Genomic DNA, 17,779 nt, shown 5'->3' with positions numbered 1-17,779 from the left:
TGCCTGAAATCCCAGCTACTCAGGAAACTGAGGCAGGAGAATTGCTTGCATCTAAGAGGTGGAGGTTACAGTGGGCCGAGATGGCGCCACTGCACTCCAGCCTGGTGACGGAGAGAGACTCTATCTCAAAAACAAAAACAAAACAAAACCAAAAAAAAAAAACCAAAAAAACCAAAAACACTGGTTGGCCAGGCGCAGTGGCTCACACCTGTAATCTCAGCACTTTGGGAGGCTGAGGCGGGCAGATCACAAGGTCAGGAGTTCGAGACCAGCCTGGCCAATATGGTGAAATCTCGTCTCTACTAAAAATACAAAAATTAGCCAGGCGTGATGGCAGATGCCTGTAGTCCCAGCTACTCGGGAGGCTGAGGCAGGAGAATTGCTTGAACCTGGGAAGCAGAGGTTACAGTGAACCAAGATCGTCATTGCACTCTAGCCTGGGTAAGAGAGCAAGACTGTCTCAAAAAAAACAGAAACAGGCCGGGCGCGGTGGCTCAAGCCTGTAATCCCAGCACTTTGGGAGGCCGAGACGGGCGGATCACGAGGCCAGGAGATCGAGACCATCCTGGCTAACACGGTGAAACCCCGTCTCTACTAAAAAAATACAAAAAACTAGCCGGGCGAGGTGGCGGGCGCCTATAGTCCCAGCTACTCGGGAGGCTGAGGCAGGAGAATGACGTAAACCCGGGAGGCGGAGCTTGCAGTGAGCTGAGATCCGGCCACTGTACTCCAGCCCGGGCGACAGAGTGAGACTCCGTCTCAAAAAAAAAAAAAAAAAAAAAAAAAAAAAAAAACAGAAACAAAAAAAACCACTGGCTTGTTTTGAGGGATCTGTCCTGAAGCCCATGGGAAGAAGCAAAGTCTCGGTCTTCAAGTGAAAATCAGGTAGCAGGGTTATAAAAGAAATGATTTTTAAAATATACATAAGGGCTGGGCATGGTGGCTCACACCTGTAATCACACTTTGAGAGGCCGAGATGGGTGGATCACCTGAGATTAGGAGTTCGAGACCAGCCTGGCCAACATGGCAAAACCCTGTCTCTACTAAAAATACAAAAAAAAATTATCGGGGTGTGGTGGCAGGTGCCTGAAATCCCAGCTACTCTGGAGGCTGAGACTGGAGAATCGCTTGAACCTGGAGGCAGAGGTGGCAGTGAGCTGAGATCAGTTGCACCACTGTATTTCAGACTGGGTGATGTTGTGAAACTCTGTCTCAAAAAATAAAAAATAGAAAAATAAAGTAGACATAAGAACAATTTCCTCTTACTTTGCCTCTACCAGTCCAGAGACCATGCTGGCCTCTTTTTTTCTTTTTTTGAGATGGGGTCTTGCTCTGTCGCCCAGATTGGAGTGCAGTGGCACAATCATGGCTCACTCCAGCCTCAACCTCCTGGGGTCAGGCAATCTTCCTGTCTCAGCCTCCCTAGCAGCTGGGACGACAGGCATGCACCACTGTGCCTAGCCACTATTAGTTTTTAGTAAGTGTAGAGAGCCCAGCATGGGCCAGGCCTGGTGGCCGATGCCTGTAACCCCAGCATTTTGGGAGGCTTCAGCAGGAGGATCAGTTGAGTCTAGGAGTTTGAGACCAGCCTGGGCAACATAGTGAGATCCTGTCTTGACTAAATAAATAAATAATTAACTGCGCATGGTGGCATGCACCTGTGGTCACAGTTACTCAGGAGGCTGAGGTGGGAGGGTCCCTTGAATCCAGGAGTTCCAGGCTGCAGTGAGCTATGATTATGCCTCTGCTCTCCAGCCTGGGCAACAGAGCAAGACCCTGTCTCTAAGGCAAACAAACAATTTGTGTTTAAATGGTGACAATATCCACACTGACTTAGGGTCACTATAGATGAGGCATAGTTCTGAGTCTTTCCCTCCTCTGACTGTCACTTGTTAGGGAAGAAGTAGTTATTACCTCCATTTTATTTATTTTTTATTTTTTTTATTTTTTTTTGAGACGGAGTCTTGCTCTGTCGCCTAGGCTGGAGTGCAGTGGCCGGATCTCAGCTCACTGCAAGCTCCGCCTCCTGGGTTTACGCCATTCTACTGCCTCAGCCTCCCGAGTAGCTGGGACTACAGGCGCCCGCCACTTCGCCCGGCTAGTTTTTTGTATTTTTTTAGTGGAGATGGGGTTTCACCGTGTTAGCCAGGATGGTCTCGATCTCCTGACCTTGAGATCCGCCTGTCTCGGCCTCCCAAAGTGCTGGGATTACAGGCTTGAGCCACCGCGCCTGGCTATTACCTCCATTTTATAGGTGAGAAGACTGAGGCACAGGACAGGGAAGCCTTAATGTAAGGTCCCAGAGCTGTAGGAAGTGGAGCTGGGGTGACCCCAGGACTCCTTTTGGAGGAAGACTCAGGAAAGATGCAGAATGTGTGTGTTTTTTGTTTTTTGTTTTTTGTTTTTTTTTTTTGAGACGGAGTCTCGCTCTGTCACCCACGCTGGAGTGCAGTGGCGCAATCTTGGCTCACTGCAAGCTCCGCCTCACGGGTTCCCACCATTCTCCTGCCTCAGCCTCCCGAGTAGCTGGGACTACAGGCGCCCACCACCTCACCTGGCTAGTTTTTTCTATTTTTTAGTAGAGACAGGGTTTCACCGTGTTAGCCAAGATGGTCTCGATCTCCTGACCTTGTGATCCGCCCGTCTCGGCCTCCCAAAGTGCTGGGATTACAGGCTTGAGCCACCGCGCCCAGCCTTGTTTTTTTTTTTTTTTTTTTTTTTTTTTTTTTTTGAGCTAGAGTCTTAACTCTATCACCAGGCTGGAGTGCAGTGGTGTAATCTTGGCTCACTGCACCTCCGCCTCCCGGGTTCAAGCGATTGTCTCCTGCCTCAGCCTCCCAAGTAGCTGGGACCACAGGCAACTAAGTTTTGTATTTTTAGTAGAGATGAGGTCTCATCCTGTTGGCCAGGCTGGTCTCAAACTCCTGACCTCAGGTGATCCACCCACCTCGCCTCCCTAAAGTGCTGGGATTACAGTGAGCCACGGTGCCTGGCCCAGAATGCAGTTATTCTAATAACAGCACCTACTTCTTGAGTGCTTTCTGCCTGCTGATTCTTCTACATTTAAAGGCACTTGGCATCTGTCTGCTTTCAAAGCTCAGGGCAGTCCTGAAAGGTGAGTTCTGGTGTCTCTCTCTCTCTCTCTCTCTCTCCCTCCCTCTCTCCCCCTCCCTCCCTCCCTCCCTCTCCCTCCCTCCCTCCCTCTCTCTCTCTCTCTCTCTTTCTTTCTGATGGAGTCTCACTCTGTTGCCCAGGCTAGAGCACAGTGGCGCTATCTCTGCTCTCTGCAACCTCCACTTCCCGGGTTCAAGCAATTCTCCTGTCTCAGTCTCCTGAGTAGCTGGGACTACAGGCACCCACCATCATGCCTGGCTAATTTCTGTATTTTTAGTAGAGATGGGGTTTCACCATATTGACCAGGCTGGTATTGAACTCCTGACCTCAAATGATCCACCTGACTCTCAAACTGCTAGGATTACAGGCGTGAGCCACCATGCCCAGCCTGGTGCATTTCTTATTATCCATATTTGCAGTTAGGCAAACTGAGCCTCAGAGTGGAGGGGCTGATTGCTCAAGGTCTGTTTTCCATATGAATCCCTGCCTGGTATGTAGCTTGCTCACAAAGGAAGAAAAACTTTCTGCCCAGACTGGAAGGGCAAGGAGAAGGCTGTGTGGCCATGGGAGTGGAGGAAACAGCTAAGCACAAAGGCTCAGAGGCTGGAAACTGCTTAGCCTGTAGGAAGAGCAGCAGGGAGGAACCCCAGGGCTGGAGCAGTGTGATTGAGGGGCAGGTGGCCAGAGAAATGGGCAGAGCCTCCTACGCATGGGGTGACTGATGCGCCAGTGGTCTGCAAAAACAGAGCATCACACCTGTGCGCATGAGCGCTGCTGCCCCTTAGGGGGCCTTCCCTGCCCCTGCAACTAAACTCCGTACAGCCTGACACCCATCTTTCCTCAGGCCAACTTTGGTGTTTGTTGCCCCAGGAGTTGATGTACAGTTGCCTCAGGACATGCTAGGAAGAAGAGAGACCAGTGGGGTGACTCATGGCTGAAATCCCAGCACTTTGGGAGGCCAAGGCAAAAGGATTGCTTGAAGGCAGGGAGTTAGAGACCAGCCTGGCCAACATAGCGAGACCCTGTCTCTACAAAAAGAGAGAGAATCAGAGAGAGAAGGAAAACTGTTTTCTTTGCAAATCTATTCCAATACTTTCATAGAGAAGAGTTTTAGTTTGCTGTTAACCTGTCTTTAATAATCCTTTAAGGACCAGCACAGTGGCTCACGCTTGTAATCCCAGCACTGTGGGAGGCCAAGGCTGTAGGATCGCTCGAGCTCAGGAGTTCAAGACCATCCTGGGCAAAACGGCAAGATCCTATCTGTACCAAAAAATAAAAATAAAAAATTAGCCAAATGCAGTGGTGTGCACCTGCAGTCCCAGTTACTTGACAGGCTAAACAGGGGAGGATCGCTTGAGCTCAGGAGTTCAAGGTTGCAGTCAGCTATCATTTACAAAGGTAGATTGAAATATTATTGGTAGGCCAGGTGCAGTGACTCATGTCTGTAATCCCAGCACTTTGGGAGGCTGAGGTGGGCAGATCACCTGAGGTCAGGAGTTCAAGGCTAGCTTAGCCAACATGGCGAAACCCCATCTCTACTAAAAAATACAAAACTTAGTCAGGCGTCATAGTGTGCGCCTGTAATCCCAGCTACTTGGAAGGCTGATGCAGAAGAATCGCCTGAAACCAGGAGGTGGAGGTTGCAGTGAGCCGAGCAAGACTGTATCAAAAAAAAAAAAAAGTATTATTGATAATCGCTGCATTGAAGGCTGGGCGCGGTGGCTTACGCCTATAATCCCAGCACTTTGGGAGGCTGAGGTGGGTGGATCATGAGGTCAGGGGTTTGAGACCAGCCTGACCAATATGATGAAACCTTGTCTCTACTAAAAATACAAAAGTTAGCCAGGCGTGGTGGCATGCACCTGTAATCCCAGCTACTCAGGAGGCTGAGACAGGAGAATCGCTTGAACCCAGTAGGCAGAGGTTGCAGTGAGCTGAGATTGCGCCATTGCACTCCAGCCTGGGCAACAAGTACGAAACTCCGTCTCAAAAAAAAAAAAGATAATCGCTGCATCTTACTGCCCGAGTTGCCACAAGCACACATAACATCTGATGGCGCCAATTCGACTGTCTGCACTTGGAAGATGGCACATTGGAGGCTGCACAGCACCACAAAACTGAAACCACACGTGCACACAAAAATAAGACCATACGGCATTATGCCTAGTACAGAATACACCCTGAATTCTGTCACAATTCATTGTATGCAACATTGCAACAGAATCCTCTCGCTCTTTATGCTTATTTTTTATTTTTTTTTTTGAGATGGAGTCTTGCTCTGTTACCAGGCTGGAGTTCAGTGGTGTGATCTCGACTCACTGCAACCTCTTCCTCATGGGTTCAAACGATTCTCCTGCCTCAGGCTCCCCAGCAGCTGGGATTACGGGCGCCCGCCACCACGCCCAGCTAATTTTTGCATTTTTAGTAGAGACAGGGTTTCACCATGTTGGCCAGGATTGTCTTGATCTCCTGACCTAGTGATCTGCCCACCTTGGCCTCCCAAAGTGGTAGGATTACATGCGTGAGCCGACACGCCCGGCCATTAATGTTTTTTTAAATTTTGTGTTTCTAACTTTTAGGTTTGGGGGTAAATGTGAAGGTTTGTTAAATAGGTAAACACTTGTCATGGGGGTTTGTTGTACACATTATTTCATCACTTAGTACTGGGTATTAAGCCCAGTACTCAGTAGTTATCTTTTTGTTTTTTGAGATGGAGTCTCAGTCTATCTGCCAGGCTGCAGTGCAGTGGCATGATCTCAGCTCACTGCGACCTCCGCCTCCCGGGTTCAAGCGATTCTCCTGCTTCAGCCTCCCAAGTAGCTGAGATTACAGGCGCCCGCCACCACGTCCAGCTAATTTTTGTATTTTTAGTAGAGACAGGGTTTCACCATGTTGGCCAGGCTGGTGTGGAACTCCTGACCTCAGGTGATCCGCCGCCTGGGCCTCCCAATCCCAAAGTGCTGGGATAACAGGCGTGAGCCACCGCGCCTGGCCCCATTATTAGTGAATTTTAACAGTTTTCCATTTCTTCTGGCCGAACTGTTTACAATTATAATGCGAATTACGGATAATACTCTGATATTATTCCATGCCGTTCCGTTGTTGCCTACAAAGTTCGCGCTGGAAAACCGCGCAATTGCGTTACAAAAATAAAATAAATCACACAAAAGACACAATGTTTTAAGAAAGTTTACGAATCGTGTGCCGGACCGCGGGTTGGACAAGCTTGATCTAAAACTTCCAGGAATCCCTAGACAGGATCATTGCTTCCCCTCTGCTCCAGCTCTGGTTGTGACTAGGTCTAGGTGTGTGTGTGGGCGGTGGCGTGGGGAGATGCTTCCTCTATCGGACTCCGAGGACGCGCGCCCGGCACAACCAGTCAGTGCCTAACGCGAGTGTTATCTTGAGAGTGAAGGGATCAACAGCTGCCGGTCTGCGCCTGCGCGCGGCGGGGGCGTGGCCCGGGGCGGGTGGGCCCAAGGAGGCAGCCGGCAGCGGCGCGCGCAAGTGCTACTGGTCGCGTTGGGTCACGTGGGCGCGCAGGCGCAGCGCGGTGCAGCCCGTTCGCTCACACAAAGCCCAGACGCGGAGAAAATGGCGGCAGGGGTCGAAGCGGCGGCCGAGGTGGCGGCGACGGAGATCAAAATGGAGGAAGAGAGCGGCGCGCCCGGCGTGCCGAGCGGCAACGGGGCTCCGGGCCCTAAGGGGTAAGTATCTCATGGTCCCTTGCCCGGAGTAAGGGTTCCTCTCCGCGGCCGGCGGCTCCGTTAGGTCTGTTGGCGGCCTAGCCCCGGCGCGGCCTCGGTCCCGGCTGTTCCCATACCGCTTGCCCAGGGTGGCGGCGTCTCGGGCCGTGAGCGGGGAGCCGGGGGAGCCTCCAGAATCGTCCCCTATCCCGGGCCTTGAGCCTCGGCTCCTTCAGTCCCTCCAGGCCGGGGCCAACCCCGTCGCCGAGGCCTCAGGCCCAGCCGCTGCGCATGGTAGTTGATGGCGCGGGCCCGGACGGGAGAGCCTCCGAGGCCGGCCCGACCGCTCCCTGGGAGGGTAACCTCGGAAGCTGGGTTTCACCCCCCAACCCCCTCTCCTCCCGGGGTCTGTTTTCCGATCCGTAACGTGGGGGGAGAAGAGGGGGTGCGCACCCGGGGTCTCGCGCGCAGTCACCCCCAGTCAACGGTAACCGAGCGGGGGAGGCGTCAGGAAGGGCCGCGAGGCCGGGTCGGGGGGCTCCCCTCCTGCCCCGCCCCTCAGTCCCCGCGCGCCGATCCCGCTCCGCGGGAAGTGCCTTTCTCGGCACAGCCCCCTCGCCCCACGCTCTGGCCCTGGCTCAAGTCCCTCGCTGTTTCCCGCTCTTCCCCGGGTGCGCCGCAGGTATTAGTGGAGAGATGGGATCTGCTGCTCAACCTTCACCCTCAGAAGCAGACACGAAGTCGAGGAAGGAATCCCCTTTTTCCCGTGTTTCTGGGGAAGCTGTTCTGTCATGAGGCGGGTTCATTTCCTTCCAGGCTCCATCAGCTTTTCGAGTCCTGCTCGGTGCTGTTTCACTTCTTGGCTTTTAAAAGTTTCTTTAAAGGGGGGAAGCATCGACCTGTGCCCCGGTGAAACTCATTCATTCTGATTACAGACACGAGCGAGAGAGAGAGGTTTTGGCTCCAAGATCAGCGGCCGGGAAGGGAGAAGCCTGGGTACACATTGAATTTCCCAGACATTTATTTCATTGTAATAAAATAGACATAACGTAGAGTTTGCCATTTTAACCATTTTTAAGCTTACAATTCAGGGATACTGGGTGCACTGACCCAGTATGCTGTAACAGTTACTACTTGATGTCAAGAACTTTTTCATCATCGGAAGCAAAGTGTAGCCATTAAATACTCCCTCCGTTTTTCCTTTCTGTCTGTGATTTTGCTCTCCTCATATTGTAATGTGTGAAACTTAGTTTATGGAGATTAAAAGTGAATGTGGTTGAGCACTTATATATTTAATTTTTTTCTTTGAGAAAGAGTCTCCCTCTGTTGCCCAAGCTGGGATGCAGTGGCACGATCACAGGTCACTGCAGCCTCGAACTCCTGGGCTCAAGCGATCTTTCCATCTCAGCCTCTCAAGTAGCTGGGATCACAGGCTCAGCACCACTATGCCCGGCTAATTTTTTTATTTTTTGAAGAGTCGGAGTCTCCGGGTGTTCCCCAGGCTGGTCTGAAACCCCTGAGCTCAAGCCATCCTCCTGCCTAGGCCTTCCAAAGTGCTGAAATTACAGGCGTGAGCTGCTGTGCCCTGCGTAGTTGAGCGTTTACGTTAAGTGCGTTCCCTAAGTGCTAGCTATATTGTTAGATAATAAATCTGGAGAAAATTCTAGATTCTTTCCCTCCTTAGGTAGGAAGAAGTAAAATACCATGGTTACTGGCTCTTAGAAATGAAGAGAAAAGCTTCCTCTGTTCTCAGCATTTTACTATTTAAAACTCTGGGAAGGAATGTGTTAATTTTGACTTTTTCAGCATCTATCTACGGAAGCTGGTGGGGTTTCTGAGGGTGGTATTTGGAGGGCTTTAAGATAAATTTACCGTATGCAGGAAGGATTGCTGGTAGAACCTTGCTAGGTGAGAGGGTAAATTAATAGATTATAGCATCTGGGGTGCATTTCAAATTTTCCATTTTCCCCTTCCATTTTCAAATAGTCATTTTGTGACTGAGTCATTTTACAAATACATGTGGACTATTGGAACCTGCAAGTTGTAGAATAAAATAGCCCTTGTGAGAAAGAGCCTCATAGTCTCAAAGTGTAGTACTGGCTTCACAGAGGATAGTTTAGGAAGCTGGCAACACTTGGATATTTTTGACAGAGCCTGTGGAAAACTTTTTTTTTTTTTTCATTACAAGTCTTAACAAGGAAAGCTCTTTAGAAGCCTATACGTCTGCACCCCATGCAGAGTGGAGAGACCATTAACCTATCTGTAGTAAGGTAATTATGCTGTGATAGAAATTAGTGGAGTTGCTTGGTAGAAAGAATGGAGGAGGTGACCCCCGCCACCTGCTGGCGGCAGGGACCTGTTCCTCCATGACAGGAAGACGTGTGAAAGTGGTGTAGAAGATGGTTGGGGAGAGGCAGAGAAGAGAGTATCCAAAGAGCAGAGATTTGAGTATATGCTTTATTAAGAACTGAAGTTGTGCTGCGTGTAGTGGCTCACACTTGTAATCCCAGCACTTTGGGAGGCTGAGGTGAGAGGACTATTTGAGCTCAGGAGTTCAAGACCAGCCTGGGCAACATGGTGAAACCCTGTCTCTACCAAAACAAAATGAAACACTGAAGTTGCTGTAGCGTTTTAAGGTTGGAGCACTGGTGGCCAGCTAATGGGCAGTGAATTTAGATTTTTATCTTGAAAGCCTTTGAGAGACAGGAGGAAAATAGAAACTTGATTCTTTGGACTTCAGTCTCTACCAGGAGTGGAGTATGCACCAAAAATGCAGTGAGCTAGCAAGCTCCATCTGGGAACCCAGGTTGGAAATCTTGTTTTGCAGTTCCTTCTCTCCTGGGTGTGAGAAGAGGATTTGCTTAATTTTGATGAGAAATCTGTTGCATTTAAAGTCAGTCAAGATTCAGCGTTAGGGTATAGTCAGGAAAAAAAAAGTTCATTTTAGGGGAATGTATAGGTTTTTTTAAAAAGTTTAAATGTTGTATCATAAATAAATTCAGTGACTTAGCTTGCTCCCCTTCTTAATTTTTATTTTTATTATTTTATTTTATTTATTATTATTATTATTTTTTTTTTTTTTGAGACGGAGTCTCGCTCTGTCGCCCAGGCTGGAGTGCAGTGGCGCTATTTCAGTTCACTGCAAGCTCCACCTCCTGGGTTCACACCATTCTCCTGCCTCAGCCTCCCGAGTAGCTGGGACTACAGGTGCCCACCACCACGCCTGGCTAATTTTTTTGTATTCTTTTAGTAGAGACAGGATTCCACCCTGTTAGCCAGGATGGTCTTGATCTCCTAACTTCGTGATCCGCCCACCTTGGCCTCCCAAAGTGCTGGGATTACAGGTGTGAGCCACCATGTCCAGCCCCTTCCTGAGTAGTTTTGTGGGTGAATCAGACACAGATGGATTGGTTATTTTTAAAAATAAAAATATGTATTTAGGGTTAGATTCCCGAGGAGGTACTGTTAGGGTTGACTCTGTTTTTACAATCAAGAAAACTTTGTTTTAAACAGTTAAATCCAGGTTCCGGAACTTGATCTAAAGACTCCAGGGGAGGCCATCCTGACTCTCAGGCAGCTTGCTGCTTTCATAATACTACCTTGGTAACCACTCAGTAAACAGTCATTTGAATTGTTTTATTTAAATCAGATTCTCTATACAATGCATTTGAGTGTTTGCTGTACTTAAAAAAGTGATTGTTTATTCGGTGAAAAGGACTTTGGAGGCATGTCAGATTGTGAGCTCAAGATTAGAAGACAGGGTTTTGGATTATTTGAATGCATGCTGCCAGGTCTTTGCTTTCACTCTGCTCTTTGATTTTTTTCTGGTTAGGGAAAGAGATACTAGCCTGCGAAGATTAGCTTGCTTGTTTTTTTGGGAGGGGTGGTTCTCCAGTGGGCTTCCCCATTACCATATTTTGCAGTCCTAGGGTTAAAAGCTAAATTGTCCCTTTGGTAGTTTATAATGATTGTAATGCCTAGGTTTTCTCAGCTTTGGCTCTGGTTGGCTTGTTTTAAAAGCTGAACAGTAGAAGGCTAGGAGTAAATCAGTCCGCCTCTCTACCCTTCTCGATAAAATTATTGGTAGAAAAATACATCATTGCCTCAGTTACTGTGTGCCAAGAGTCTCTTTTTTTTTTTTTTTTTTTTTTTTTTTTTTTTGAGACGGAGTCTCGCTCTGCTGCCCAGGCTGGAGTGCAGTGGCCGGATCTCAGCTCACTGCAAGCTCCGCCTCCCGGGTTCACGCCATTCTCCTGCTTCAGCCTCCCGAGTAGCTGGGACTACAGGCGCCTGCCACCTCGCCCGGCTAGTTTTTTGTATTTTTTTTAAGTAGAGACGGGGTTTCACCGTGTCAGCCAGGATGGTCTCGATCTCCTGACCTCGTGATCTGCCCGTCTCGGCCTCCCAAAGTGCTGAGATTACAGGCTTGAGCCACCGTGCCCGGCCAAGAGTCTCTTTTAAAGCTGTAAGCGTGTAGGTGGTAACCTCCATAGGACCGAGGCCTAGTGACGACAGGGTGACCCTAGCTCTTAGCCACATGCAGTACTACTTCCCTAGATAAGCTGCTTTTTGTAATGCCATTCTTTGTTGATTGTCACAGTGTCCCTCTGAGCTACCATGCATACAGGTTGTGCTGGTTTTGCTGGTAAAGCGCTAGAGACCGAAAGAGCTTGAGTCATGTGGGTAACCGCTCAGTGGTGGCCTTGGAGCTGGGATGGTGCTGTGAATAGTGCTCTCCACACCTTACATGCATTAGAGCAGCACAGGACTTAAGGGATTTCTGTGATGAGTCACTTTATATAAGGGATGGTTCTCACGTGGGCAGAGGGGTCCTTGTCCCTCAGGAGATGTGATCACAATTTCAGGGTATTGGGATTGCCGTTTCAAACTGCACTCGACCCTTGATTTAGAAACTTCAAAAGTAGTGAGTGTTATGCATGGGAACAGCATGAAGATGTTAAGAGAGTGTAGGCAGTCACTATTTGGTAGTCTTTTGCAGGTTAGAGGCACAATCTTTTTATTAGTTGTTTGGTTTTTTTTTTTGAGATGGAGTTTCACTCTTGTCCCTCAGGCGGGAGTGCAGTGTACTGATCACTGATTCACTCCTAGCCTTCTGCTGTTCAGGCTTTAAAACAAGCCAGCCAGAGCCAGTGTACTCCAGCTCCTGGGCTCAAGCGATCCTTCTACCTCAGCCTTCTGAGTAAATAGGACTACAGGCAGATGGTACCATGCCTAGCTAATATTTTGTAGAGATGGGGTTATACCATGTTGCCCAGGCTGTTCTTGAACTCCTGAGCTCAAGTGATCCACCCACCTTGGCCTCCCAACGTGCTGGGATTACAGGCATTAACTGTATTTTTAATATATTTTTTATTTTTTGAGATGGAGTTTTGTTCTTGTTGCCCAGGCTGGAGTGCAGTGGCGTGATCTTGGCTCACTGCAACCTCTGCCTCCCTTTCAAGTGATTCTCCTGCCTTGGCCTCCCAAGTAGCGAGTAGCTGGGATTACAGGCGCCCACCACCATGCCCGGCTAATTTTTGTTTTTGTTTTGTTTTTGAGACGGAGTTTCACTCTTGTCGCCTAGGCTGGAGTCCATTGGCACAATCTCAGCTCATTTCACTCTCCGCTTCCTGGGTTCAAGTGATTCTCCTGCCTCAGCCTCCCGAGTAGCTGGGATTACAGGCGCCTGCTACCACGCCCAGCTAATTTTTGTATTTTTAGTAGAGACAGGGTTTGATCATGTTGGCCAGGCTGGTCTCAAACTCCTGACCTAAGATAATCCATCTGCCTCGGTCTCCCAAAGTGCTGGGATTACAGACGTGAGCCACCATGCCTGGCCTAATTTTTGTATTTTTAGTAGAGACAGGTTTCTACCATGTTGGCCAGGCTGGTCTTGAACTTCTGACCTCAGGTGGTCTGCCCGCCTCAGCCTCCCAAAGTGCTGGGATTACAGGTGGGAGCCACCGCGCCCAGCCAAAAGTTAAAAAGACTTGCAGAGTTAAGTTTTTATGTATACATATACATGGACTAGAGAAGAATATTCCCCTAATTTTATCCTGAAGATAATGAGAAAATAGGATTGGACATATTAAAAAAAGAGCTTTTCAGGACATCACTTTTATACCATGACATAATCTAAACTTGAATATGTCTCTCCCCTCCCCTCCCCTTCTCTTCCCCTTTCCTTGCTGAGACAGGGTCTCCCTCTGTTACCCAGGCTGGAGTGTAGTGAGTGGTGCAGTCTTGGCTCACTGTACCCTTGACCTCCTGGAGCCAGGCTGTCTTCTTTCTGCGTTGCTGGGCACAGTCGTGCATCAACATGCCTGGCTAATTTTTTGTATTTTTTTGTAGGGACACGGTTTTGCCATGTTACCCAGGCTGGTTTCAGACTCCTGGATTCAAGCACTCAACTCACCTCAGCCTCCCAAACTGCTGGGACTACAGGCATGAGCCACCGTGGCCAGTCTGCTTGAATATGTGTCTTGAATGATATTTCTTTGAGGGTCATTTTCTACGAGTCTATCAAGAATTGAGTTGGTGGTGGTAGATTTCCAAAAGGGTCAATTTTTTAAAAGCTGGAAATGACAAGAGATAGTTCTAACCTCTTTACTGAGGAAACCTCTCAGAGGGAATGATTAGCCAGGGAAGGATTTGTTTGCAGAGGTGCTGTGGTTACATTGGGTAGTTGATTGGTAGCCATAGTATGCACCTGTGGAATATAGGTTAGACACTTTGTTACCTGCTTTGGCTATAATTAGTTATTTATACATTTGGTAGCTTATAGGTGAGTTTAAGCAGTCTGGTGAAAACAGACTGGAAATATTCATCATGGACTCTGTGTCAGAATGTTTTTTATTGTAAATCTTAAAGTATTTGGGACTTCAAAAGTAACAATATTAAAATTCATTTCCATCTGTGAATCCTCTGGTGGACCATGATGTGTAGATTGTGTTATGTTTTATGAGTTTTTCTAACACTTTCATCATCATTTTCCAGGAAAGAGTAGGAGATGATTTGGCAGATAGTTTGTTTGGCAGACTTTGGTGAAGGACTTTTCTTTTGGAGTAGACAAGTGGCCTGGGTAACAGTTGTAGTTCTCCTGTGGGGCCTGCTTTGTGGTGTGAAGCCAGTTTTGTGTACTCAGGTAGGTTGCGTTCTAGGCATCTAGGGATTGGAGCTGCCATAACATCACCTTATCTGCCAGCCCGTGGGAAGGGAAACCTATTGATTGTGTACTGGTGTAGTTGAGATCACAGAGAAAGCTGCTTTCCTTGGTTTTACCTTGTGTCAAGTTGGGTGTAGCTCACACCAGTGATACGTTTGCTGGGATACCGCTTGGCACTCTTGTGTTTGGGGACTACACAAAGTTTCTGACTTTTAAAGTTTTTCCAAGTAAATACATTACTAATTTTGAGACAGAGTCTTGCTTTGTCAACGAGGCTGGAGTGCAGTGGTGCAGTCATAGTTCACTGCAACCTTGACCCCCTGGACTCGAGCCATCCTCCCAGCTCAGCCTCCTGAGTAGCTGGGACTGCAGGTACACGACACCACACTCAGATTAATTATTATTATTTTAAAAAATAAAGACAGGGTCTTACTGTGTCGAACTCCTGGGCTTAAGTAAGATTCTCCTGCTTTGACCTCCCAAAGTGCTGGGATTATAGGTGTGAACCACCACACCTGGTCTCCATTGAATCCTTTTTTTTGTTTGTTTGTTTTGAGACGGAGTCTCATTCTGTCTGTCACTCAGGCTGGAGTGCAATGGCGCGATCTCGGCTCACTGCAACCTCCGTCCCCCAGGTTCAAGCGATTCTCTTGCCTCAGCCTCCTGAGAGCCGGGACTGCAGGCATGTACTACCACGCCCAGCTAATTTTTGTATTTTTAGTAGAGATGGGGTTTCATCATGTTGGCCAGGCTGGTCTTGAACTCCTGACCTTGAGTGATCCGCCTACCTCAGCCTTCCAGAGTGCTGGGATTATAGGTGGGAACCACCGTGGCTGGCCTCAAGTAAATAACATTTTAAAATAGTAGCTTCTCCAGCTACTATCTGGTGTTTAAACACTACCTTTCTGCCATGGAAGAAATTTATATCCCAGAATAAAGATCGGTCCTTCAGTTAAAGATACTTTTTTAAATCGTTAATGCTGTAGTCTTGGCTTTCTTTTTGTTTCCAGTTTTATCATGGATCACAAATTCTGTAGTAGAGCCTGTGGTCTGGGAGTCACTGGATTCTCACTGGCGGGACACAGGGCTCAGGAAGCAGAAAAGTGCAAGGCTCAGTTGCTTAAGAAACTTGAGGTGGCTTCTGGCTCCTCCCTTGTTCCTGGTCAGCTCTCATCTGTGCCTCCCTGTAGTCAGAGGGGTTGCGCTTGAGCTGGCAGCTGAGGGAAGAGCCCTGGCAACCAGTGCCCGGGCTTTCAAGTCTGATGGCTGCTACCTAGAGATGGTTGGTGTTACAGTGTGGTGGCTCCTAACACACAAAGGTAAAGAGTGCGACGGGGGAAGGCCGTGCCAGAAAAGGAGCCACCCTTCTTTGCCAGAGGCAGGATTGTTTGCATGCTGTCTTCCTCCTCCCAGAGTTGCTCCGACTCGAGTTTCCCGCTTCAAAGTAGTAGGGTTGTATAGGGAGTGGTTTCTTTCCCACCTCTTTGGATTTTTAAAAAGTGCTTAAAATATACATAAAATAGACCATTTTTAAGTGTGCAGTGAAGTATGGTGTTTTGCAGCATTCACCTCTGCCCATTCCTAGAACTTTTATTCTCATCCCAAATGAAATTCTGTGCTCAGTGTTGAATAACTTCCCATTTCTACCTCCCCCTAGGCCCGGGTAACCTCTGTTCTACTTTCTGTGTACGGATTTGCTTATCATAGGTATCTAATAAGTGGAACTGTACAATATTTGGCCTTCAGTGACTGGCTTATTTCACTGAGCATAATGCTCTCAAGGTTCATGCATGTTGTAGCCTTTGTTAGGATTGCCTTCCTTTTTGTGGCTGAAAAATCCATCCCATTGCATGGATATTCCATGTTTTGTTTATTCCATTCATCTTTTGGTAGACCCTTGGGTTTCTACCTTTTGGCTTGTATGAATAGTGCTGCTATGAACATTGGCATACGTGTATGAGTCCCTACTTTTAATTCTTTTGGGTATATACCTAGCAGTGGAATTGCTGGGTCACAGTAATTCTGTGTTTAATTTTGAGTGACCACCTAACTGTTTTCCATGGTGGCTGCATCATTTTATGCTTTCTCCTCTTTTTTTTTTTTTAAACACCATGAGAGACACTTATTTGTGAAGCTAAAATTGGTTGGGCCTGTGTGTACTACCTCATATTTCCATTCCATGAAGTCTTGGAAATCATCCTTCTCTTTTCCTGTTTCTGTCTTGGAATTAACACACTTTGGTCAGGGAGTTGGCCTCAGCGTTGTCTCTGTTACTCTCCATAGGAGTATTTTGTAAGCCCAGGAAAGTGTACTTTTCCTTGGGAATGCTTTTTGCCCCATGGAGCCTTTAGTTTGAATGTCTTAATTCAAAATCAACATTAGTCTTGTCTTTGCTTTTTTTGAGACAGGGTCTCGCTCTGTTGCCCTAGGCTGGAGTACAGTAGGATGATCATAGCTTGCTGGTGCCTGGAACTCCTGAGTTTAAGTGATCCACCCATCTCACCCTCCCTACTAGCTGGGAGTGCAAATGCGCCACCACACCTGGCTAAGTTTTATATATATGTATTTTGTGTAGAGACAGGGTCTTGCTGTGTTGCCCAGGCTAGTCTTGAACTCCTGGCCTTAAATGATCCCCCGTTCTTGGCTCCCAAAGTGCTAGGATTGCAGGTGTGAACCACCCCATCTGTCCAGTACTAGTCTTGTGTCATATGTAACTTTGTGTGGAATTGTAAACCTGGCAAATCAAATAATTGTCTTTCACATTGTGCTGACATATAAACCCTTTACCTTTTTTTCTCTCTTTTGAATTCAGTGAAGGAGAACGACCTGCTCAGAATGAGAAGAGGAAGGAGAAAAACATAAAAAGAGGAGGCAATCGCTTTGAGCCATATGCCAATCCAACTAAAAGATACAGAGCCTTCATTACAAACATACCTTTTGACGTGAAATGGCAGTCACTTAAAGACCTGGTTAAAGAAAAAGGTAATGGTACTGGTGATTGAGTAGGGTGAGAAGGTTGGTGTGTCATCTTTTCTGTGGCTAATTCCTTGGTTATTTTTGGTCAGTGGAAGCGGCTCTGGGTAGAGCATGTTCTTTCCAGGCTTAAGCGTGAAGCCCCCTTACCCCACCTCAGTTTTTTTTTGTTTTGTTTTGTGTTTTTTTTTTTTGTTTTGTTTGTTTTGTTTTGTGGTCATGCCCCTGTGTGTCAAACAGGATGGTTTATATGGTCCTTTGGCCTACAGTTGATTTTACTGGTTTAGTATGGTTAATAAGGCTTCGATTAGGCTTCCGGGGAGCCTTTTTGTGTTGAAATTTTTTGAATTTTGCACATTAGGTGGGAGAGATTTTTCCTTTCTTTCCTTTTCTTTATTTTTTTCTTCTTTCTTTTTTTTTTTCTTTTTTCTTTCTTTTTTTTAAGCTTTTTAAGTTTCACGGGAAGATAGCTTGTTTAAAATTTTGTGGATGTCTTCCTGGGATCAAAATTTGGTAGCTGGACCTTTTGCTCCTCAGATTCCAAACTATAAAACATTAGCCTGTATTTTAACTATTAGGCTTTTTCCCCTCTGGGAAAAAAAGAGTAGGTTGGCCATTGGAGAGCTCAAAATAAGGTATCTGCTTTGTAACGCGGTGCCTTAGGATGTGGATTGTCATAGCCTAGGTATCCACCTTCCAGCCGAGGGCAGAGGAAGCAACCAAGCTCTGTTGCCACCAGGAGGCCCGAGGAGGCCTGCCTCTGTGATCCTCACCCCCGTGCACACTGCGGTGTCCTCTCTCTCTCTCCTCCTTCCCTCCTGTGCTGCTGTCGTCTTCCTTT

At 47.6% G+C, this 17,779-nt stretch overlaps 1 protein-coding gene and 1 long non-coding RNA gene across 4 annotated transcripts in view; both read left to right on the top strand.

Moving 5' to 3' along the window:
* The window catches only part of LOC126942911 (uncharacterized), a 600,821-nt gene that overhangs the window by 63,326 nt on the left and 519,716 nt on the right, over positions 1–17,779 (top strand). The gene's annotated exons all lie outside the window — the stretch shown is intronic.
* HNRNPM (heterogeneous nuclear ribonucleoprotein M) overlaps positions 6,687–17,779 on the top strand; it is a 42,982-nt gene continuing 31,889 nt past the window's right edge. For all 3 annotated transcript variants that reach the window (XM_050770324.1, XM_050770323.1, XM_050770322.1), the window contains exons 1-2: positions 6,687–6,821; positions 16,778–16,947. In XM_050770324.1, coding sequence (XP_050626281.1) covers positions 6,709–6,821; positions 16,778–16,947 — 283 coding nt within the window. In that variant the 5' untranslated portion in view covers positions 6,687–6,708. The remainder of the gene's footprint in view (positions 6,822–16,777; positions 16,948–17,779) is intronic.

This window comes from Macaca thibetana, chromosome 19 (genome assembly GCF_024542745.1).
Source record: "Macaca thibetana thibetana isolate TM-01 chromosome 19, ASM2454274v1, whole genome shotgun sequence".
NCBI classification, from domain to species: Eukaryota; Metazoa; Chordata; class Mammalia; order Primates; family Cercopithecidae; genus Macaca; species Macaca thibetana.
The sequence above is the reverse complement of the archived record's forward strand: the minus strand, read 5'-3'. Positions and strand labels throughout refer to the sequence as shown.